At 41.1% G+C, this 23,575-nt stretch overlaps 3 protein-coding genes across 5 annotated transcripts; 2 read left to right on the top strand and 1 right to left on the bottom strand.

The window, feature by feature from the left end:
- Positions 1-349: 349 nt before the first annotated feature.
- Positions 350-22,186, bottom strand: cpna-1 (Copine family protein 1; the record flags this gene model as incomplete). Of its 3 annotated transcripts, NM_062335.8 has the most annotated exons (12): positions 350-671; positions 813-958; positions 1,419-1,556; positions 1,605-2,207; positions 2,583-2,630; positions 2,811-2,848; positions 3,100-4,019; positions 19,884-19,949; positions 20,452-20,640; positions 20,702-21,382; positions 21,727-21,878; positions 21,920-22,174. In NM_062335.8, 12 exons carry the CDS (start codon positions 22,172-22,174, stop codon positions 584-586), a joined length of 3,324 nt encoding a protein of 1,107 aa, NP_494736.1. In that variant the 3' UTR covers positions 350-583. The 3 variants fall into 3 exon arrangements, with proteins under 3 accessions (NP_494736.1, NP_494737.1, NP_871985.1); NM_062336.6 differs by lacking the exon at positions 2,583-2,630 and having other exon boundaries at positions 352-671; positions 21,920-22,184; NM_182185.6 differs by lacking the exons at positions 350-671; positions 813-958; positions 1,419-1,556; ... (2 more) ...; positions 2,811-2,848; positions 3,100-4,019 and adding an exon at positions 16,271-16,842 and having other exon boundaries at positions 21,920-22,186.
- Positions 5,071-14,024, top strand: mth-1 (GPS domain-containing protein). Its single transcript, NM_001377779.2, has 20 exons — positions 5,071-5,325; positions 6,400-6,675; positions 6,947-7,222; positions 7,276-7,554; positions 7,799-8,074; positions 8,124-8,393; positions 8,725-8,970; positions 9,021-9,260; positions 9,397-9,924; positions 10,060-10,401; positions 10,511-10,774; positions 10,827-10,944; positions 10,990-11,136; positions 11,182-11,373; positions 11,583-11,901; positions 11,954-12,126; positions 12,180-12,451; positions 12,662-12,877; positions 12,931-13,336; positions 13,614-14,024. Exons 1-20 carry the CDS (start codon positions 5,099-5,101, stop codon positions 13,818-13,820), a joined length of 5,274 nt encoding a protein of 1,757 aa, NP_001364699.1. The 5' UTR covers positions 5,071-5,098; the 3' UTR covers positions 13,821-14,024.
- mth-2 (GPS domain-containing protein) lies at positions 14,536-19,874 on the top strand. The gene is made up of 15 exons (NM_001377778.1): positions 14,536-14,890; positions 15,510-15,591; positions 15,764-15,963; positions 16,324-16,683; positions 16,737-16,860; positions 17,028-17,174; positions 17,374-17,459; positions 17,507-17,739; positions 17,835-18,023; positions 18,221-18,522; positions 18,576-18,694; positions 18,750-18,944; positions 19,067-19,185; positions 19,238-19,440; positions 19,488-19,874. Exons 1-15 carry the CDS (start codon positions 14,661-14,663, stop codon positions 19,812-19,814), a joined length of 2,916 nt encoding a protein of 971 aa, NP_001364698.1. The 5' UTR covers positions 14,536-14,660; the 3' UTR covers positions 19,815-19,874.
- Positions 22,187-23,575: the final 1,389 nt, after the last annotated feature.

Genomic DNA, 23,575 nt, shown 5'->3' with positions numbered 1-23,575 from the left:
AGACACTTGTGGATTCCTCGAGAAAAAATGTAGAAATCCCGCAGAGTGCCTACTTGCGTGCCAAAAAATTGTGATCTCAAAAGTTTTGAGGTCCTGCAGCGATGCGGATGGGGATATTTTGAAAATTCAAAACGTTAATCTGATCAGTATTTTACGGAGAACAAAACTTGTACAAATTGATGTAATAACTCTCTCCACACGTGAAGTTACAGAGCTGCAAACGTGTTACCATACTTCTGGCGCACCCTGTATTGTGTTCCATTTTCCCCTTCGATTGGAGAGTTCGGTTAGATTCATTATGAAGGTCATTGCGAATTTCTGAAATTTCTGGATTACTGCAAAAAATGACAAAAATTTCTAACCGTTTATCAACTTTTATCAAACTGAAAAATATCAAAAGAAACATTGAAAAAAAAAATAGGAAATTAAAACATTTTAAGAACGACCGGATTTCTGTCAAATTAGGATATACTTTTTTTAAACTGGCGGCTAAATATTTCGTTCGACGAAATCAGGGCAAGAAGAAGAAATTTGGGGGAAAATGGGAGATAAAGAAGGTTTGGGAATAATAATTGATTGATAATTACAGCGGATTATGCATCATTTCGCGTCGAATTTCGCTGCCACGTGGCGGAATGGATCTGTCGAGGAGGCCGAGTTCACAGATGCATCTGAAAATGGGAAGATGACACTTTTTAAATTTTATACAAAAATTTTTGGAGTTCAAAATTCAGCGGATAAATTTTTGAACTCGAAATTCGCGCTAAATTTTTCAATTTAAATTCAGATATTTCGGCTAGAAATTCCCTTACCTATACTGATCAGGAATTTCCAAAAGTGATTGCACTGCCAATTTGACATCTCCATCTTCCATATTTGTCGACTTCTTCACAATCTCGTGGAACTCGACAAAGTGGAAGTTGTCCCATGGTCGTTTTGGAAGGGATTCGTCGAATATCTGAAAACATAAAAATGTAGGCTAATTTCTTACTCGGTCTGCTAACGCCTGCTAACGCCTGCTAACGCCTGCTAACGCCTGCTAACGCCTGCTAACGCCTGCTAACGCCTGCTAACGCCTGCTAACGCCTGCTAACGCCTGCTAACGCCTGCTAACGCCTGCTAACGCCTGCTAACGCCTGCTAACGCCTGCTAACGCCTGCTAACGCCTGCTAACGCCTGCTAACGCCTGCTAACGCCTGCTAACGCCTGCTTACGCCTGCTAACGCCTGCTAACGCCTGCTAATGCCTGCTAACGCCTGCTAACGCTTTCTTACTCTTGCTTACGCCTGCTCACGCCTACTGACGCCCAGGATCGGGTCCATATCGACCTATCAAACAGGCTTAGTTCACGCCTAATAAGGAATAGGCAGGCATAACGTCTTGCCTGCCTACCACAAAATAAATTTTAAAACTCTTACCCTCATCATATCCCATGGACCATCTCCAACACCGACGACAATAATCGAGAGAGGATGCTGGCAGGCCTGTACAATTGCTCTTCGAGTTGCTCGCTCATTTGTCACTTGCCCATCGGCAATGATTACAAGGATGTGGTACTGAAATTCAGAATTCAAATTTTAAAAATTTGCAATAAAACGACTCACATCTCTGGACTTTTGACAAATCTCCATTGCCTGATAGATGAGAGGGGCAAAGTTAGTCGGTCCGGAGAGTGCTACAGTTGGTGTGACTGTATTATAAACATTCAACACCTCATCCAAACTTCTACAATCTCCTCCTTCGCCCTTCAAATTGAATACACTCCAGTCTCCAGTCTTTGCGTCTCCGAATCCATAGACTCCAAGTCTTCCCTGCCCGGCGAAAGGAGCCAACGTCCTTCCAAGAATACTGATAACTTGTTGATAGGGATTTGTGACGTGTGGATGAATTGTGTGAAGACTACGACCACCGAATGATTCCTCTCCTTGATACTTGTTACTAGCGGTGTAATCGATTCCAAAGATGAGATTAGTCGTTTCGAGACCCGCTTTTCTCATGGCCTCTGACAAAGAATCGAGAGAGGTGATTGCCAAGAGCATTTCTTGCATTGAAGTGACTCCAAGTACTGATAGAAGTGAGCTCTGCTTCCGGAGATGCCGGTATGGATAGACATCACTACTGCTCACTCCACTTCCGGATCGGCCGGCGGATCCTAGGGATGAGTTGCTTGAGATACGGTTTCCAAAAGCTGGCAAGATTTGTGGAGCCTTAAATTTGAAAGCTTTGGAAATAAATTAACATAGTGTTAAAGAAATTGGCTGGGAAGTTGAAAAGTTCTAAATCTCAGTGACATACTCCAAAAATTTCAAATAAATTGAGCTACTGGGAGGCGAGTTACATCACTTTGAAAATTCAGCTTAAGCGCGACGCAGCCGCGCATATTAGACTAAGTAACTCCAATTTAGAAATCCTCCTTCCAGCACAATTCCCTCAAAAACAAAATTTTCATTTCGGGGTAAAATTTCTCGGACCAAAGACATCAAACACGTGGTCACCATCGATACAGTTCATGCGAAATCAAGAAAAATAATGGGACAAAAAATGGGTAAGATATATTAAATCCAATAAAAAAAGTAGCTTACCCTACCGACGGGCTTCAACAGCGATGAGTCGGGAATACTCGTCTCTATCTAAAAAATTGACACAAATTGATTAGAATGACAAAAGTTAATCTGAAATTGAAAAGAAAAAAACAACTTATGAGAAAATATAAAAAAGAAAAGACAAAACACAAGGATAGCGGGAAATGAGGAGTAAAACATAGAAAATTCTGAAATTTTTGAACAAAAAATGTTGGATTCTAAAATTACCTGTTGCTTTTTGAGTGTGTTCTGCTGTTCTTGAAGGTCTGAAAATTTTTACACTTGTTTGAAACCACTTTGTACCTCAGCTCGTACCTCACCTCATATCATGCCTCCCACCTCGCCTAGTACCTCATCTCGCCCCTCACCTCATACCTCGCATAGTACCTGGCCTCGTACCTCACCTCCTGCCTCGCCTCGCACCTCACCCCAGACCTCACATCGTATCTCACCTTGTACCTCATCTCGTACCTCACTGCGTACCTCACCTCATGCCACATAACAAATATAGACTCACGTTGAATCTGCTGCTCCGACTCCGCCGCCACCTTATCGAAATAGTCAATCATATTCTCACTGGTCTCACTCATCTGATCTGGTGGAATCTCTACGGATTGAATTTCCGGAGCATAAGTCATATCATCGTGCTCATCGTGCTCAATTCTCTCGAAGACATCGTTAGTTCTGACCTGCCGACTTGTGGCTTCAAATGATGGATTCTTTGGCGTCAACTTCTTCTTATTGCTTCCGGTCTCCGGTTCGTGAAGACTCAACATCTCCTCCTCCATTACAAAGGATCCCTTATCTTGTTGGTTCTGCTGATGAGCAACGTATTCCTGAGCATCTTGCACGAAAAGATCAGCGGTTGCCAGGTTGCGAGGATCATCCTTTACCTGGATTGGCACGTTGTAGGAGAACTGATTCTGTTGCTGCTGAACTTGAATAGGAACATCAGTTTTACGACTGATAGGAACATTGATCACAGTTCTCGGGGACTCTGGCACCGAGTTCTGACGAGCCATCATGTTCGGCTGATTCTGAACATTTTGAACTACCTGCTGCTGAATCTGAAGCGGTGTACGCTGCTGAACGGGTGGCTTCGCGACTCCTTGAATCGGTGCAACACCCGGAAGATCCAGCCCTAAGTCGTATTCCTGATAGAGCTCCTGGAGTTGAGCAGCTTCTGTTGGACTGATACGCTTCGGCTCGGCTACGGGAGCTTCATGTCCTTTGGGTGGATAGTCGTAGATTGGCTCTGAGACTTTCACATAGTCATCGGAGTCGGCTGTGGTGCGGCGACGATCTATTGCACTTGGTTGTTGGTGTTGCTGCTGGTTCTGCTGAAGCTGCTGAGGAGTGAGCACAGTGTGATAGTGTGGCTCATCATGAGCATGAAAATCGCTGATGTCATAGTCGGTGAGTTGAGAGTCACGGACACTGAAAAACGAGAGCATTAGAAAAGGGTTTCAGATTTTTTATTCAGACTTATACTGTAAGAATACTGTAGGGTTACTGTAGTTTTGGTAAAATGAGTTAAGCGTTACTGGAACCCTATTTTTTAGGCTTATGGCAAATTTCCTTTGCCATACCCTACAAGGCACACAACATAAACTTGACCTTTACGTTTTGGAAATATTTGTTCAAAAACCCCCAACAAATCGTTATCATATCAAAAGTGCACGTTTACTTTTGTGAGTTTCAGACCTACACTATCAACACTTTTTTCCTTGAAATTCTAATTTTACTTTGAACCTGGAAAGATTGGTTTGTATGAGCTTCAAGAAATGTTGATGAGGGAATCACCTTTTTTTCGGAAGTAAATTTTTTTGATAAGAAATGTTTTTTTCGGGGAAAAACACCCAGAATGCGAGCAATACCAAATACTTGAAATTCTAAAAAGATTTTTTTTTTCGATATTTAAATTGCTCAATCGGTAGAGCTCAACATTATCAGTAGACTCGTAAAATTTCGTCTCAAAGCGATAAGTATGAACGAAGTTACAACAGGTTATAACTTGTGTGAAATTAGAGTTAGAGCTCTAAAATTTTGGCAAAATGTAGGGAATTATATGTTTTCTCTGAAAAGTCGGTACGCCAGCAGGCTCGTACATGCCTGCCTAGATGCCTGTAGGCAAAAGTAATACCTGCCTACCAAATATGTCAGGTTTCTGCCACAATATCAAAAGGTAAGAATGACTCATATCATTTCAACGCCTCTCCCGCCTGTCTGCCAGCCTCCCGTATCATCAGTACAGTGGAGAGAAGCTTTTCCTGCCTATTTCTCACACCCTTTCTCTTCCTCTTCAATAAACATAAAAAGGACCTTAATAGGAACCTTATCATTATTAAAGCCTTGCAGCTTTCTTATCACTTATCACTCTTTTTCCCTCTTCTTAGATTATCTACGCCTTAACACTTGAAGTTTTAGTCTTTTTTCAGTTTTTTTTCCAACTTTTTTTATTTTAAATCAGTCATATTTATTTTTTTAGGAAAATCTTGAAAAAAATTCTGAATGGAATGCGTTCAACTCTTCTATCAATACTTCTGATATCAAGCTCCGTAACTGCTCAAAATTTGGGCTTCACCGTCACGCTAACCGAGCAACCATCAGAACTAGATAATTTCAATCAAAAGTATATTGTTTTCTTTGTAAATCTGGAATGTGGAGCGGACAATTGTGCATATCAGATTACTATCAACAATTACGCCTGGAATGTGTTCAAAGTTTTGATTAATAACAAGCAGTAAGTTGGGAATCATGTCTGTGGGTGTTTGCGTTTGAAATATATATTTGCTTAAAAATGTTCTGTATATAAAGCTTGAAAAACCATACATAAATATGAATGGTTATGACAGGAAGTTTGATAGAAAATGTATTTCGAAATTTGAATCAAAGCAGTAGACAAAGGGAAAGCAGTAGGCTATGTATATTATATTCAAAACACTTCTTTCGGGACATTGGGCGATTCTGTTACGGACTTACTTTTTAACGTGACCTACTTTTTAACGTGACCTACTTTCTAACTTGACCTACTTAAAAAGTGGATCATGACCTACTTTTTAACGTGACCTACTTTCTAACTTGACCTACTTAAAAAGTGGATCATGACCTACTTTTTAACTTGACCTACTTACAAAGTGGGTCATGACCTACTTTTTAACTTGACCTACTTCAAAAGTGGGTCATGGCCTGCTTTCTAACTTGACCTACTTAAAAAGTGGGACCTACTTTTTAACTTGACCTACTTAAAAAGTGGGTCATGACCTACTTTTTAACTTGACCTACTTAAAAAGTGGGTCATGGCCTACTTTTTAACTTGACCTACTTAAAAAGTGGGTCATGACCTACTTTTTAACTTGACCTACTTAAAAAGTGGGTCATGACCTACTTTTTAACTTGACCTACTTAAAATGTGGGTCATGACCTACGTTTTAACTTGACCTACTTAAAAAGTGAGTCATGACCTACTTTTTAACTTGACCTACTTAAAAAGTGGGTCATGGCCTGCTTTCTAACTTGACCTACTTAAAAAGTGGGTCATGACCTACTTTTTAATTCGACCAACTTAATAAGTGGGTCATGACCTACTTTTTAACTTGACCTACTTAAAAAGTGGGTCATGACCTACTTTTTAACGTGACCTATTTTTTTTACTGACTTAACCTTTTTTCCTTATTTATTTTGAAATTTTTTTTTTAATTTGACCGTGTGGTAGAATTGAACTCATTTCCAAAACCAATAGTTTAATTTTTTGGAAATTTGGTGAAACGTATAATGCCATCTATCAAATTTTTTGTCTAACTTTTCCATTTTTCAGATGCCTCGCCGAGAGCTGTGTAGATTCTTTCGAGAGGGGCAACAATGTCAATGTGACTGTTCACAACGCGATCAACGGAAACGTACTCCGAATTTTTGATTTGGAGTTCAAACAGGATCCAAACGTGGTGCTTTTGGGATGTGAGACGGGATTTTTCAACGACGGGACATGTACAAGAATCACAGACACGGCCGAGGATCAGTGGGACCAAGTGTGTTTCTGTGCAAATTCACAGTCATCCTATTGCAGTGCAGATCAATCGATTAAGGGAGAGTGGTAAGTATTTGACAATTGAAAAAAGTCAACTTCTGGCCGTGCGTTGCGGTTGCGTCGCGGTAAAAAAAAACATTGATCTCCAAAAAATGCGGTCCGATGTCCGTGACTCACAAATTTACCGCATTTTCTGTAGGCCAAACAAAACTAGATGTGAACTCCTTGGTGCAGAATACAGTACCCGAGTTGTTTTCAGTAAATGTAAATTCCAACTGAAAGTTAAAGTATATAATCCCGTCCACCTTCCCCCCAACAATGATATCATTATTTCCAGTGCATCTGGAACAGTGACGTGGTGGAATGCGGCCACAGGCACTACTGATAAAACCACAAGCGTCGCCGCCGGCGGCACTACAAATACTCCAAAACCATTCACGTTTCTATTGGAAGATGTGAATATTTCACTGAAAGAAGGAAAAACCAAGGGGGGAAGTACGAAAGATGTGATTTTGAGTGCACATTTGAGCTGCGAGGGCGAGTCCTGCGAGTTTACAAGTACAATCTCAAATTATGCACCTGATTATTACACTATACACATTGGAACTTTAGCGTTAGTTTTTTTTTCAAAGGCTAATCATTTCTTTTCACACTGACAACTTTCAGATGCCAGCTGGGAACCTGCTCGGGAAATTTTGTCAAAGGCGAAATTGTACCAATTCTTGTGAGACGCGGCGACCAACACTTGAACATGTTCTCCTATCAATGGATAGACGAGAAGCCGGAAATCTCGATTCTCGGATGTAACGCCGGCCTATTGCTATTTGACACGTGTCTGCGGACTGTTACAAATCCAGTTATAGACTTTGAGTATTACGACGATACAGTATGCAGTTGTCAGGGGAATCAGGTTACATGTGACTATCAGACACAGATTGGAAATTGGTGAGTTTTTGTCAGCATATACATATATCGGTTATAGTTGAATTTATCAAAAATTCAATTTATTCCTAGTAGCTTTGTAGTAAAAAATTCGCGGAAATTTTAAAAATGAACCGAGATATAAGCTGCCAAAGTTGAGCACTAAAGTTGCACCATAATAATAACTGGCTCAAACAAAACTTGTCGGAAGGCTTACTAGAATCCTGAGTGTTCCAATCCAAATTTCATCTCACTACCTCCATTTCAGTATAGGAGGCACCCCTACATGGTGGATCGACGACACAACTTCCACCTCACTCGTCCCTGCTGTCCATACTACAACAGCTTATCCTGTCAGAGATCCTAACGTTTTCGACGTGACTTTTTTGCTATCTGAAGGAGTGATTTATGACGACCCCCACAATGATCATAATGTGACTATCACTGCATTCATGAATTGCACGACTACAACTACTTGTCAATATTCTATCGCAGTTGTGGACTATGCTCAAGTTTATTACACTATTTTGGTTAATGGTGTGGAGTGAGTGGAGTCCTATAAAACTGTGAAAAAGCACTAAAGACATTTCCAGATGCCCTGGCTCAGTATGCTCTAGTACCTTTGCGCAAGGAGAAACAGTCCGAGTTACCGTAACCCGACTCGGAGAGCAATTGGATCTGTTCGACCTACAAAATGACTATATGCCCAACATAGTCGTGCTCGGTTGCTCTTTCGGAATGGTTAACTTTGGGATTTGTGAGAAAGCCAATTACTATGATAATATAATACAAAGGGATGACAACGTTTGTATCTGTCAGGGGACCAGTATGAAATGTGATGCAGATACGAGAACTGGTGGATGGTAAGGCTTCAAAGAACGGCCGACATATTGCGGGTACTACTACAGTACCAAAATCCTATACCTCCACTAACCAAAGCTTAATATAAGCTTCTGAAGACAAACATCAATTTTGTAGTAGTACTTCAGGGGTACTGTAGGAGTACTGTAGTTTTACTGTAGTTTTATAAAAATGACCTGGAACAATCTTTTGGGGGTTCTAGCTTTAAATAGCAACAGTTATTCTACAGAAATTACGGCGCGAAACTCAATATCTTAAACTTTCTAACATAAGTCCCGTTTTGCCACGAGAAACTAACTAGGGATACTCTGCCTACTCGCGTGCCTTTTCCAGCTCTGATGGCTCACCAACTTGGTGGAAACCTATAGACCCGAGAAACACCGCCTCGTCACCATCTACCACCGATGGATATTACCTAATGACGTTCGACACAAACTTCTCCGAGATAACATTGGCTGGAACAATATATCAATTGTCTATTAATACTTATCTACTTTGCAACGACAGAACTTGCACATATCAGTTAAAAGTTTCAAATGATAACTCGGAATACTTTGGAGTTTATGTGAACAACCAAATGTGAGTATATCGATTCTAGTTTCGCCAAAATTTTTAAGTGAAAATTTCAGTTGCCAGCAAACCTGTGAGTCCTCGTTCACAAATCAAGAAGGTGCTCATGTCTACATACGGAAAAGTAACGAGATTTTGGACTTGATACAATTGAATTATAAATCTGTGACAATGGTATATTGCGATGATGGGTGGCTTGAGCCGGGAAAGTGCATTAAAACTTCAAACGATATGGATACACTTTGTACGTGCCAGGGGACAAATGTGACGTGTAATCAAATTTCGATGCTTTCCCCATGGTGAGTTTTGACTGACCAAGATCTGCGCACAAGTTGGTCATATCGTGGGAGGGCATTTCCTAGAGTAATTTTTCTTGTCAGATGCAATAACTTACTTAACTCACTTAAAATCCACACTATCCCTTTAATTTTTCAGTTCATTCGGAAATCCGATATGGTGGCAACCGATCGGCCTCCCAACAATCACTACAGCCTCCCCAATCATCGAAACAGACGTTGAAATGACCTTCACCGAAGAGCTCACAAATCAGAACGCACATAACGACAACTTCACAGTCTCCACTAAAATGAGCTGCCAACGTACAATCTGTCATTACGAAGTGCTGACCTACACTGGAAGCCCAGATTACTTCACGTTTCAAATGAACGGAGATCCTTGCATCAATTCTTGTAAGGGTGTGCTGAATCGGGGAGAGCTGGACGATATGCTGACTGTTCATCGATTAGGACAGCATTTGAATTTGATAGAATTTCAGTTCAGTGATACACCGAAGTTAATTATGGTGGGATGCGAAGTTATGCATAAGATCGGCAGCGCAGATGACTCGACGTGTCTTCAATATCCAACGAATTCAAATGTGGGGCAGACTTATTTCAACGATAATTTGTGTGTTTGCAAAGGAAATGCAAATCTTTGTGACGACAATGTGCCACAAGGAATATGGTAAGTTTCTGCAAAACTTGGGAAAGACTAGGCTTCTTCTAAATTCAGCCTAAACTTGACTTATGCCATTTTAAACGTGTACAAGAGTTGGGCAAGGATTGAGTTAAAGTTCACACCTAAATTCACAAATTCCAGCACTTTGGGCTCCCTAATCTGGTGGCAAGATGACGAAGCGAACTCCACGTCCACCGTAAACTCAACTACCATAACTTCAACTACCATAACCTCAACTACCGTAACCACAAGCTCACCATCGACATCTACAGTAACCACCACCACACCACCGTCTACTACTACCCAAGACGATGTTAGAAATCACTTCCTATTCGACATATCATTGGTAGAGGGGAAGAATAATTCCATGAAGGAAGTAAAATTCACATCAATTATGACATGCTCCCCGGAGGAATGTGAATATTCGATTAAAGTGGACAATTCTGCGCAGAGTTATTTCGATGTGATGGTGGGGAATTTAAAGTGAGTTTTTTTCCGAATTTTTTTCGCAAGATGAGCTCTAAGCTCTAAGCTCAGAGCTCTAAGTAAAACTCACTCAATATTTACGCATGCTGGCAAAGTAATATTCCAGATGCAAAAACAAAAAATGCGATGGCTCATTCATGAAGGGACAATCCATAAACGTCACAATCTACCGCGGGGAGCAAGTCCTCGATCTTTTCGATTTCGAGTACACTGATATACCAAGAATCGTGGTTCTCGGTTGCGAAGATGGTCTATCAGAATATCACGACTGTATCAGTACTACCACAGCTCTAGATCAAGACCTAATCGATTCAGTCTGCAGTTGTAGAAGTGCAAGGTTAAACTGTACGGGAGCAAGCGATGGGGTTTGGTGAGTTAGGGACAGCTATAAAGAAATTTGACTTGAATTAGGTAGTTTTCAGTCGCCAGGGATCTCAGAAATGGTGGAAGGAACTGGATGAGACTACGATACCAACAACCCAGACAACGTCTACACCGGTACCCACTACAAGTTTCCCTTCTCTGAAGGACATTTCAGATGTAAGCTAAGATCAACTTGTATTATAAGTTTTCTAAAGATTCCAGACCGGAGTTGGCTTAAACAACGTCACTCGAGTGCTCAACGAGACCTATCACTACTCCAGTGAAGGTGAAAACCTGAATCGGACTCAAATTCGGGACATAACAAAGATTCTACACAACTCTGCAAATCTAGCCGGAATTTCTGCGGAGGTACTTTTATACTTTGGATTTTCCAAATTAGGGTGGATTCTTTAGAACGCCCAGCAAATCCTTGCAAACATGGATCAAGTTCTCAATGCTCATCGAAGAGAGATACGAAATGGGCAGTCAAAGGATTATAGGCTCTTGGCATTGCTGAGGCCAATGGTGATGAACACAAAAGATCATTTCGTACAATATTTAAATGGGAGGAATTTGGGATTCAATGCGAAAAAAGTTGACTGTAAGGTAAGGCCGTTAGGGGTTATAAAAACAGCTCTCAGAGGCTTCTGTCGAGTTACTGTAGGGTTAGCTACTGTGGGGGTACTGTAGGGGTACTGTAGGTCTGAAATCTGCGATTGACCAATTACACCCACACATATTTTATGTCGCCTGCGTCCTCCAAGTTGATAACTGAAACCAGGAATCTGGTGCAAATCGAAATTTCAAGCTTCCAGAGCATAACCACAGATGACGGCCTAATTGACTATGGCCCGGATTTTGGTTTTGCCCCGCTCAACGACACTAACCGATTGACTGCAACCAAGGAAAACTCGATCATAGTCCCGTTGGATCAGGTTTGCAGTGGCAGTGGGGAGCAAGTTTCTCATGTGTTTTTCACGATCTACCGACACCAGAAGCTGTTCAGTGGACCGCAAAAGTATCGAAACTATGGCTCGAGTAGTGAGGAGGATGATGAGGAGGAAGATGATCCAGCAATGGAAGAAGCTGGAGCAAGGTACAAAAGAGATACTGGGAATAATAACACTGATGATAGTAGGTTTTTTGGTATTTTGGCGCCAAAAGTAAAGATGTGAGAAATTTTCAGTAGGTCAAATTCCGGCTCCATCAAAATGCTCAGAGCAGATCTCGATTCCTTTTGGCACCCCGGTGCTCTCTGCGTCAATCATTGGTGGGGATCAAGGTGCATTTATTAGCAGAATGAGCAAACTAGTTGGAGCTGCACCCGTGATGGCTAAGCTGCAGTTTAATGTTGGACAGGTTTGTCAAAATAGCCTGAAACCCCCAATTTCTTATCAAAACTGAATTTTCAGATGTCAAGACCGTTGCACGGCAACACCATCGTCTCCTGGTTCAACACAGGGACTCAGGAATGGGAACTCCAGCAGAAATGTGACACGGAAGTTGGCTCGGATGGGATAGTCACCGCCTCCTGCGAGCATTTAACTGACTTTTCAGTTTTGGTTTATTCACAACCGAATGCCGAATACGTCTGCAGTATGCCACTGACTATAATTGGGTACTCTGTCAATGGAGCTTCCATAGTTTGTCTGTTGTTACTGATTCTAATCGGATTGATGTTTTAGTAAGTGGTTTTTGAGAGGTCTAGGCTTAGGATAAGGCTTAGGCTTAAGCTTGGGTCTAGGGTTAGGGTTAGGCTTAAGCTTGGGTCTAGGTTTTGGCTTAGGCTTAGGCATAGGCATAGATTTATGCTCAGGCTTAGGCTTAGGCTCGTACTTGAGCTTTCCTAGTCAAATATATACCAATTTACAGTATACCTATTGTTCTGTTTCAGCATCCGCGGGGAACTGGTAAGACGCGTTTTGATCTACATTCGCGGGCAGGCGCCGACAACTGGCGACGTTGTCAATCTGGCATATTACTGTGTTTTCTTTTTGTTCTTCATACTATCCCTATTCTTTATGGATCAATCAGGAGGCGATGACAGATCAATGGGGACTTCTACATATTGCGTTGTGATTGCTGCAATGTCCTATTTTTCGTTGATAAGGTTTGCGATTTTTTTGTTTTTAATTACCATATTTTAACTCGAACTATTTTCAGTGCAATAATGATGAGCATGCTGATTGGCCTCCGCATGGTTTGCCACTTCTTTTCTCCAAAACTTCGTTTATTCTTCGGAGTCATGACTTCCCCGCCAGCTGCTTTAAGCATCGGACTAATCGTTCCATTCACTTTTACCCTTATACTAGCCCTAGTGGACACCTCATTCTTCAAACGAGACGACTGTTTCTGTTGGGTACGTCCCGACTACATAGTCTATGCCGTTGTGATACCAGTTGTGTTGCCGATCATCAATGGTGTTATTTGCTCAAGTTTCGCAATCTATAAAATGTTCTTCCAAGCGAAGCGGGGATTGGCGAGTAAGGAGACTTCACATTATGATGCAGAGTTTTGGTCGAAAGTTATGGGTCTGATTATCATGCAAGTAGCTATGGGATTACCTTGGGTGAGTACTGTAGTTTTAGAAAAAACGGGCTTTGGATTGTGGCTAAGGCTTAAGCTTGGGCTTGGGCTTAGGCTTAGACTTAGGTTTAACGTTTTACTTTTGCCGCTGTTGAAAATTTTGAATATGATTTCAACGAAAAGAAGTGAATTTTGCTGAGTTGACACTATAAAAGTTTTATTACCAACTAACTACATCTCCACATATAGTTTGGGACGAAATTGATAAAGTTAAGATACTACTGAAAATAAAATTTCTGCAGTTCAATTCAAATTTTCAGGGAATCGAGTTCATTCTAATCGGTGTTGCGGGTCCAAGTCCATGGAATTATATATTTGTTTTACTACTGGGTACTCAGGGAATCGACCTATTCCTAATATTCCTATATCGACGACAACGACTACGAAATGAGTCGAGAAAATGGAGTTCTCGAGAGGAAAAATGGGAAACTAAACGGTCACGGGCGGCTGAAGCTGATGAAGATTGAAACAATTAATTTGGAAATTCAAACAACTTTCAGGGAATTAACATTATCGCTGCCATAAAAACAACCTCCTCTTATCAATTGTACCCTAACAATTTCAGCTTTAAGTACTTTGATCTCTACTTTTTTATTTGAAATTTGTTATAGATAGCATGTGATTTGTAGCTGAAAGTTTCAAAAATAAAGTTTGAAAACTTGAACTTAAATGTTTCTTAGGCCTAAACGGCAGACGGCGCTGGCCCAGGTGTAGGCTTTGGTCTAGGCTTGCGCTGAGAGTCAGGCTTAGGCTTGGACTTATACTTAGACTTAGACTTAGACTTAGGCTCAAGCTTAGTCTTAAGCTTAGGCTTAGTCTTAGGCGTAGGCTTAACCTTAGGCCTAGATCATTTTATGATTTGTTTGGCTCAGTTACTGTTTGAACTGAAAACTCGCAAATCTCAAAAATGACGTAGGTATCAAATTCTTCACGTGACAACCGGTATCACAGCTTGAAACTGTGACGACAGTTTCCCACGCGATTTACTATTTTGACCTCATACAACACACAAACATCCAATAAATATAAACTGCGTCAATGCGTAGGTTGAGAAAGATTCAAGAATTCTGGAAATTTACAAAGAGACTCTTGACGGAAAAAGGAAAAGGAGACGCGGGAAGTGAGACAGAGACGCCCAAATACGCAAACGATTTTATTGTGAAAAAAAGTTTCGCTTATCACCTTTTTTGGGCAGAGTGTGACTCGTCACTCCGTCTCTCTCTCTGTTATCAATTTTTGATCTACACTATTTCTCCAATTTCCCGCTCTTCTCACCTCCTTTTCTCATAATTGGTTTATGCATTCCGATGTCCATGTCCTGGAGGCACTTGGTCTGTCTTTTTGTGCTCTTTGGAGCAACACAGACAATCACCTATACTGTGCTGTTTAGGGAGAACAATTTGAATAATTTTCTCCTTTTTTATTTTATGGAATTTCAAGTTAATGTCGGATTTTCGAATGATGGATATGCGGTTTTTACAACTGCCGTGTTGAATATGACACCGTATCATTTTCAAATGTATGTCAATGGAAGAAAGTAAGTTTTAGATTTAAAAATTAGTTTTAAAAATGTTTGGTGTAAAAGTTGAACCTTTTTTCAAGTAGAAATAATCAGAAATTTAAATTTTGAATTGAAATGTTTTTTGAAAAAAAATCTTAAATTATCGATTTACATTCCAATTTTACCAATTTTAGAGTATCGTCGTAAATGTCTGAAAATGAAAAAAAAAACTAATAAATTTAGCCGATTCCAAAAAAATTAGCCAATAATTTTGGTAAAATTGAATAATTTTTTACACATTTTAAAAAGTGTTTAAATAAATTTTTACATAGTATTGGAAAGCAGAATTTTTGGAAATTTTTTGATATTTGAAAACAGAAACTTTTTTTAAAAATTGAGCTCATTTCCATTTAAATAAAAGAATACTGGCTCAATCAAAGCAAAAAACAATCATTTCGATTATTCCATAAACTAAAACCAAAAATTTAATTTATTATACCCAACTCCCGCATAATTTTTCAAGTAGAAAGAATTAACTGGATTAAAATCGGAAAACCCTATTTTAAACCCCTCGTTTCCTTATCAACTGTTTCGATGACCAACACCTCAATTCGTCTTCAAATAATAAAAAAAAGCACATACTTTAATATTTCAGTTGTGGACTTTTAACACTTCAATGCAAATTTCAACTCCAACCAAATGAATCATTGAATATTGTACTTGATAAAATTGATATGGTATGTTTTTGCAAAAATTTTGAAATTTGTTAGTGAGATTTATTTTGGCGGGAAGTTCGAAGGTTAGTTCATCAAAAAACGTTCGCGGAAATTCAAATTTCAATTTTTCTAAAAGTTTTGGGCATACACATAGGCAAGTAGGCATAAAATCCTCAACATCCCAATTTTCCAGCAATCAAATCTGATGACATTCACGTATCGAGGTGGCAAAAAGGATCCAGACGTCTATATTAATGGATGCTATGAATCAATGAGCTCATGTGCCTATGGCTCACAACAATCCACCGATACACGTGGCACTTTATATCAGGATTCAATTTGTGCATGTGTCGGAAGTTTTCCAACGTGCTTATTTTCTGAGAATGATACGTGGTAAGCTGGTTTAACAAAGGATTGAATTCAAAACATTTGTCTAAAAAAATTGTAAAATGTGCTTACATGCCTACATTATGCCTACTTACCTATCTGCTTGCCTGACGGTGTAGATCATGTAGATTAGCGTTGTTATTCGGCTGGATTTAGTAGTAGCTAGGCGTAGGCACCCCGCAGACGTCTCTGCTTACGTGAAAGCTTAGTATTATAAGGTAGACAAGTAGGCAATTAGGCAGGCATCAGAATTTTGGCGTAGACTTTGCTTTCTTGAAAAGCTTTTTGCCAATAATGTTGCAGTAAAATTATATAAAGTTTCAATTTTTATTTGAAAACATCCATAAAAAACAAAAAAAAATTCAGCATTAGCAACCGTCCATTCTGGAACTACGATCCACCTACAGCTTCTACCACAGAGGAGATTGATACAAGCAGTAGTACATCCAGGTCAACAAGTACACCATCTAGCACAGAGGCTTCTAGTACAGTAACCTCTACCACGACGGCTAGGACCACAACCACCATGATCCCAACAACACCAACAACCACAACTATTGCTTCAACGTCTACCGTAACCTCTATTGTAACCTCAACTACAGTAACCTCAACTACAGTACCCACAACTACCGTAGTCACTACTGTACCCACAACAACTGCCACGTCCACGTCAACTAGCACAGCAAGCACAACAACAACAACGCCAAGCACTAGCACCCATACTACGTGTGATAGTTGACGAAAATCGCAAAAAATTAGTAAATGTTTCTTAATTACAGAACGGTGACGTATTCGACAAATGCCACGTCATCAACAACGTCACCGACGACGTCACCTACTCCGGAGCCGGAGCCAACGACTACAGCCACTGTGCTGGCGCCAACGCTGAAAAATTTGAGTGATGTTAGTTTATTAGGACACAGTGACAAGGAAGAGCAAAGTGTGTTGTTAAAAAGAATTTCAGAAATTTTTTAGCGAAGTTTATAGTTATTTGTTAAACAATCACTCACACACACGAAGTCGGAAATTGAATTGTTGATTAATTTTTCGATAATCGGATTATTTTGTAGAGCGGAGTCGGTATCAACAACGTATCGACAGTACTCAATGAGACCCTCACGTACTCGGAAATGGGTGCTAATCTCAATGCGACACAGGTGGCCGAGATATCCACAATACTGATCAACTCTGCGAACGTGCCCGGATTGACAGCCGAGGTGAGATTCTAGAGGTGAGCCTCTAGAGACTGTGCGAAAAATCTGGGAGCTTTACGATCATTGGGAAAGGAGTTAGGGGGCTTTGAAGCCTTGTGCTGACAGCAACGCAAACCGCACCGCAGACCGCTCAGCTCCTACTGGAGCAAATCCGCTGAAATTTTTGCAAAATATGGATTAATCTGAAATACACAATTTCCAGAACTCCATGGCGATCCTACATAACCTGGACAACATGCTCTACGTGAGCCCGACCATAATGTATCAGAGCGGAAATTCTGCCCAAGGGTGAGAAGGAACTCTTTCACATTTTCCCATCTAATCAAAAATTTCAGGGTATTAAACTCTCTCGGAACTATGGTCGACAATACAGTAGACCAACGGATCGAGTACTTGAATGGGCAAAATTTGGGGTTCAGCTCCAAAAGATTAGACTGCTCAAATCTCGGCGCAGACGATGGTCTACTGGATTTGGGTAGCAAGTTTGAACTTATCAATAGTACGGACTCGTTGGGAAAGTGGCATTCTATTCTGGTTCCGCTGTCGGATTTATGTAGTACCCAGGATTGTAAGTTTTGAGCTTTTACCGGCGTTCTGCCGACTGTAGATAATAGGCTAAAACCGCCTTGTAAAAAAGAAACTCTTAAAAAATTACACTTCTAGTATCCCACGTGTTCTTCACAATATATCGTGACACATCTCTATTCGTTGGTCCACAGCAATATCGAACATATACTGGGACAAATAAGCCTATTTCATCTGGAGAAGCCGAGACATATACACCTCCACCGAGGGTGCCGAGATCGGCAGGATTCTATGAAGCTGAGCCATACCAGATGAATGCTACAAGTCGTAAGTGTAATTTTTACTGATGGACTACAAAGAATAAGGGATCTATTGTCACGACAGCGTCACGGCTGCGTCATGTGACCACCCAACATCTACCGGGTACTGCCATACGCTGAGCTTCATCATGTGGCTGGGACAACCCGGAAGCTGTCGGGCGCTACATCAAGACTTACTTTAGAACCATACTATGAAATTTCCAGAGACCGTCCCACTCTCACCGTGTGCTCGACAGACATCCCTCCCACCAACACCTGTGATGAGTGCAACTGTCATGAACAACGGTGTCGCAGTCTCTGTATCAGCAACTTCTGAAGCCACGATGGCACTGCTCCGATTCAATATCTCGACTCTCATGAAACCCCTGCACGGAAATTTAAAAGTAACCTGGTGGGATATTGGAAGGAATGCGTGGGCCGAAGACCGCCAATGTGAGATCGTCTCTGAGTCAGATGGAATTCTGGAAGCAAGATGCACGCATTTGACGGATTTCGCTATTATTGTGGTATGGGTTGCGGTCCTCTTTCGAATATCAAGCTTTTTAATTAAAATTTCCAGGACGCTGCTCTAAACGATCCGAATGTCTGTGACAATGCCCTCATCACTCTTGGCTACGTCGTGAACGGTCTATCGATTGTCTCTCTAGCTTTTCTTACGTTTTTTAGTATCTCTGCCTAGTAAGTTTTGGCTTATTCTTATAGAGAATTGCTGCTGAGAAGTCCAAAATTTTAGTATAAACTCTCTCGCCAACAGCCGACTCTACAGTTATGTCCGGGGTCATAATCTGGCTCGTCGGGACTTTCTTGCTCTTATCTACCATTTTGATCTTCTTCTCTTTTACGTGTTCTTCACAGTGTTCTCAAATCAAGATGTCTCAGGTGATATGTGCACAGCGATGGCAGCTGTGATGTACGCTTTGCTTTTGTGGTGAGTAGGCATTGCCCGCTTCGGGCCCTTCTAGCGTCATACCGGTAGTTCTATGTGTCATGGTAGCGTCACGGCTACGCCACAACCATTCTCACAATTCTAATCAATAATATTCTTTTCAGCTCTCTATTTCTCACAATTTTCCAAGCTCTTCGAAATATCCTCGTTTTCCTGCCAACTCCAGCCTACAGGCTGCTTAACATATGTTTTGGAACAGTGCCAGTTCTCATCACGTCAGTAGGTATGATAATTTTTTTGCCCGAAAATTCTAAACAACCCCCTAAATATTACAGCTCTCCCCTTTATTCTTTCAATATTTCTGCTAGTCTTCACAAAATTCTTCGACCGCCAGGACTGCTTCTGCTGGGTACGACCCGACTACATAGTGGCTGCAATTATCATTCCAGTAACTGTACTTTTACTGAGTACGGTAGTATGCACTAGTTTCATGATCTACAAAGTTTTTTGTGGAATGAAAAGGAAATTTAGTCAAGGGGTAAGTTCTTGCAAGGAAATCTAATAAGTCTGAAATAAAATTTCCAGGGTCACCACTACGATCCAAATGTGATCACGAAGATAGTATCCATAGTTGTAATGCAAATCTCACTAGGTCTTCCATGGATCCTTCAATTCGGAACCCTCTACTCCCCATACACCACCTTCTGGCACTACACCTTCACCATAGTCTTAGGGTCTCAGGGAACAATTTTACTGCTCATTTTCCTCTACAAGCGATATCGAGCTTGGCAAGCTGATAGTACGCTCAAGTCTCGAGGACAGAGCTACTCGAAGAACTCGACAAAACGAACGAAGCTGGTCGAAGAGGAGAACAGTTTAGGATCAAGTACAGATACTTTTAATGAATATTGACCTCAGTGTTTTTTGTGTATATAGGAAGTTATTATAAATAAAAAATATTTTTCTGAAAAAGTAACGTACTTGGTAATCGAAGTGACTTGTGGTGCAGGGACGTCAGCTCGTTTTGGAGCAGTTGGTGTCATTGGTCTAAAAATTTGAAAAATTAGCTTGGTAAAATGCATAGTAGGTACTTATTTGAGCGTGCCTGCCTGCCTGCTCACCTACCAGCTTACCTAGGCCTTCATACCAACCTTCAGCTCATTCTCGCTCAGTGTAGTTTTAACACAATTTTATCAATTTTATTAACCACGAAATGTAAAAAAAGAATCTAAATCTAATTTGGAACTAGGCGCATGTGTAGGCACTTGGTAGGCGTAGGTAGCCTTCAATGCAGGTAGGCAAATCAGAGCAGGCCTAGCATGCCTAACAGGTCGTATAAATATCTCGGAAAAGTTCCCAACATTGTTGCAAACTTGAACAATACTCTTATAGGCAGGCACGCCTTCAAGGCTACCTACCTACCTGCCTGCCTACCTAACTACGAAACTGTGTTTTAGGCATTCACTTTTTTTTGAAAAATTTCCAAATGCTTTGCTCATTTTTTGAACTTTCACTAAAATTTGAACCATAAAAATAGCCTAAAACTTACTGAATCTGTGCTGCTCCACTATGGCTCTCGTAGGAGATGTGAGAAGCTGGTGCAAAGTGATCATAGGCTTTTTGAGACGAATCCAAGTCTGTCGAATCACCTCCAACTTCATGATCCAAAAGCTTCTTCAGACGGTCAGCTTCGAGAAGGGCCTTCTCCTTTTCCCAGTCCTGAAGGGCTCGCTCGTCTCTGGAAATTGAATTTGCTCTTTGTAAATTGAAAACCCAAACTAAGATTAAAAAAAACTCACTGCTCACTGAGCCGCTTCTCCCTTCCCAGCTTCTTTGTTACTGGTTGGAATGCTCCTGAAGCTTGTTGCTCAGCGATCAGAGCTCCAGCCCCGGGAGACAGCTGAGAAATGTCCACGAACTGCTGCTGGTTGTAACGGGCTTGAGATGCTGGGGACAGTTGGGAGAAATCAAAGTATGGTTGCTGTGGATGTGTCTGGATTTGCAGTGGTGATGGTTGCTGGATTGGCTGGAAGACTCCCTGCTGTTGCAGTTGCTGATGAGCTAACTGAGCATGTTGAAGCTGTTGAAGTTGAGCTGGGGTCTTCTGTCCAAGCTGTCCAAGTTGCTCGGAGATCTGATTCATCCGCTGATGAGCTGGAGCATCGTAGATATCAAACTCGTGAAGCAGCTGCTGGTCAGTCGGAGATATCGGAACCGGTTGAACGATTTTGTGTTGGGGTACCGGAGGTGGTTGGTGTTGCTGAGCATAATATTGCTCGGCAGCTGTTTTGAGATGAGGTGGAACATGCTCAAAGTCGTGCCCGAATGCGGATTCTTCCGGTGCAATAGATGGAATTTGCTCGAATTGGGTGGAATCGCGGGATGTTGGAGACAGGTCCATGTTCTTTGTCTCGTGGAGGTGATTGTTGACGGAAGAGAGCACGGTGTCGAACTTCTCTCTGGTGGCGTCGATGGGGTGGCTGAAAATCTGAGATTTTTGACATGCCTATGTGATACCTATTTCGGGCTTTCCACACTTCTGCGTTGCAGCTATGCCTACTCCATACCTGCCTGCCTACGTGCCATTTTCATGCATGCCTCCCTATGTGCAACGTGCCTATACCTGACCCAGGTGTCTCTGCCTACGTGCATTTCTAATGAATATACGTGCCTATCATATTCCTGCTTGCCAACATGTCTAACTACGTGCCTACGCTTGACTTATGTTTGCCTGCCTAGTTCATGCCTACCTAACTACTTCAGGCCTGCCTATTCCATACCTGCTCCCTAATGCCGAAAATGTGATTCTTGTTCTCACACTTACCCTAAATTCAAATCCACCTCCAAGCTCGGGAACTTATTTGCAGCCTGCTCAGCGAACTGATGGACGTTATTTTGAACTGAGTGAGCTTGTTCTTTCAGATATTGGTCGGCTTCACGCATCAGCTCTTCAGCGCTTTCTGGGATGTGTTGCTGCTGAAATTCCTTTTTTTTCAAGATCTATTCTCAACACCTACCACTTGTTCTTTCACATCATGAAGCTTGTCACCGGCCTTGGCCAGGACGCTTTCTACCGAAGTTTGTGGCTCTTCCTTCTCGCCTGACTCCTTCTTATTCTTGTCATCGAGAAGTTTGAAGAAGTAGTAGACGAAGGCTATGGCGGCAAACGTGAGCATGTAGCGGGTGAAGCCGGAGAACACGAGAAAATGCTCCGGCTCCGGGCATTCCTCCCACTCGTCCGGGTCGTACCCGAGACGCGCGTCGAATACCATACCGACTCGCCTGGAAATGGAGAAATTGAGCTAATGGATAAAGGTGATCAAAAATTAAAACAATACAAATTTTTGATAGTTTAGAAGCAGCTGATGGAAGTTAGATGATCAAATAGATAAAAAAGAAACTGGAGAATTTCAGAAATTTGGAAATTTTTGAAGACTTTTTAAAAATCTTAAAAGAGTACCAAAATCTGAAATGTTACTTTTTTAGACACAAAAACCCAAAACTTCCGAATTTTGTTATGAGAAGTTCTGAAACTTTCTCAAAAAAATGGTATAAAGATTCAAAATTTTGGAAAAAGCTTTTTTCAATAGGCTAGTACGCTTTTTTGTGGCCTGCCTGCCTACTTGCCTGCCTATGCCTCTTTTCTGGACATGAGCTCTAGATCAATTTGTGTCTGCCCTAAAAATAATCAGTGAAAAAATAGCGAAATTTTTGAAAATCAACTTGTTCCAATTTTTCCAATTTTAAAGCTTCCTACTTGGAGCCAATTAATACAAAAATTATGAATATTCAAACAATTTTTCAACAAAATTCCAAAAAAAAGACGAAGATCTTTTGATCATTCAAAACCTTCAAAATTTGTGCTCTTTTCTTCAGCACAAAGAACTCTTTTTGTCATTTTTTTCTGCATTTTATACTTGAAAAGCCTTGCTCAAGTTACCAGCTTCCGTCCCCTTCTACAATGTAATGCAGTTGAGGGACGGGACGGGGGACACGGAAAAAATGGCTCTCAAGTCGCGACGATGAGGCAGAAAGCTGGCGGCTCTGCGATGGCAAAACTTGTGAAGAAGAGAAGAGGCAAAACAACAGTGAAAAGCCATGAACTCTTTTGCTGTCAACCAACTCTCTGTGATTTGGGTGGAGTGGTAGTAGTTGAAAGGGATACACAAAATGAGGAAGATATTAAATGGAAAATATTGAGGGAAGAAAAAAACAACATTTGTTGAGCGCCAAAAACATGCGGAACGGCGGTGTTCCAGTAGTTGAAAAAAATAGAATATTTGCAAAAATTGTAGAAAACTTTTGGGAGTTTCCCTTGGCAGGAAAATTGGGAAAATGTTTCAGACGAAAGTCCTGAAATCTTACAAATCCCAAAAATCATTGTTATCCTAACCTAAAAGCTACCGTTCGCAATGAGAACATTGTGCCAAATTTTGATGGCAATTACGTGGGTTGTCCCATTTCGGTTTGATCTACGTAGATCTACAAAAAATGCGGGAGTTGAGACGCAGAGATCTCAACTGAGTTCGCAAGGTTCAGAACTTGCTGACGTCACATTTTTGAGCATAAAATTCCCGCATTTTTTGTAGATCAAAGCGTAATGGGAAAACCTGAAACCACATGGGCAAGGTGTATTCACAGCCCTTTTAAGAACATAGCAAAACTAATGTTGG

Source organism: Caenorhabditis elegans, chromosome II, assembly GCF_000002985.6.
Source record: "Caenorhabditis elegans chromosome II".
Classification (NCBI taxonomy): Eukaryota; Metazoa; Nematoda; class Chromadorea; order Rhabditida; family Rhabditidae; genus Caenorhabditis; species Caenorhabditis elegans.
This window is presented reverse-complemented; position numbering and strand designations above follow the sequence as displayed.

What these genes read in the sequence shown, in the direction of transcription:
- mth-1 (NM_001377779.2), top strand. Translation starts at nt 5,099, where the DNA reads ATGCGTTCAACTCTTCTATCAATACTTCTGATATCAAGCTCCGTAACT. An exon ending in GTTTTGATTAATAACAAGCA is followed by an intron (nt 5,326 to 6,399) that starts GTAAGTTGGGAA and finishes TCCATTTTTCAG; the next exon opens with ATGCCTCGCCGAGAGCTGTG. An exon ending in GAATAATAACACTGATGATA is followed by an intron (nt 11,902 to 11,953) that starts GTAGGTTTTTTG and finishes AGAAATTTTCAG; the next exon opens with TAGGTCAAATTCCGGCTCCA.
- mth-2 (NM_001377778.1), top strand. Translation starts at nt 14,661, where the DNA reads ATGTCCATGTCCTGGAGGCACTTGGTCTGTCTTTTTGTGCTCTTTGGA. An exon ending in TTTATGTAGTACCCAGGATT is followed by an intron (nt 17,740 to 17,834) that starts GTAAGTTTTGAG and finishes TTACACTTCTAG; the next exon opens with TATCCCACGTGTTCTTCACA. An exon ending in ATGTACGCTTTGCTTTTGTG is followed by an intron (nt 18,945 to 19,066) that starts GTGAGTAGGCAT and finishes TATTCTTTTCAG; the next exon opens with CTCTCTATTTCTCACAATTT.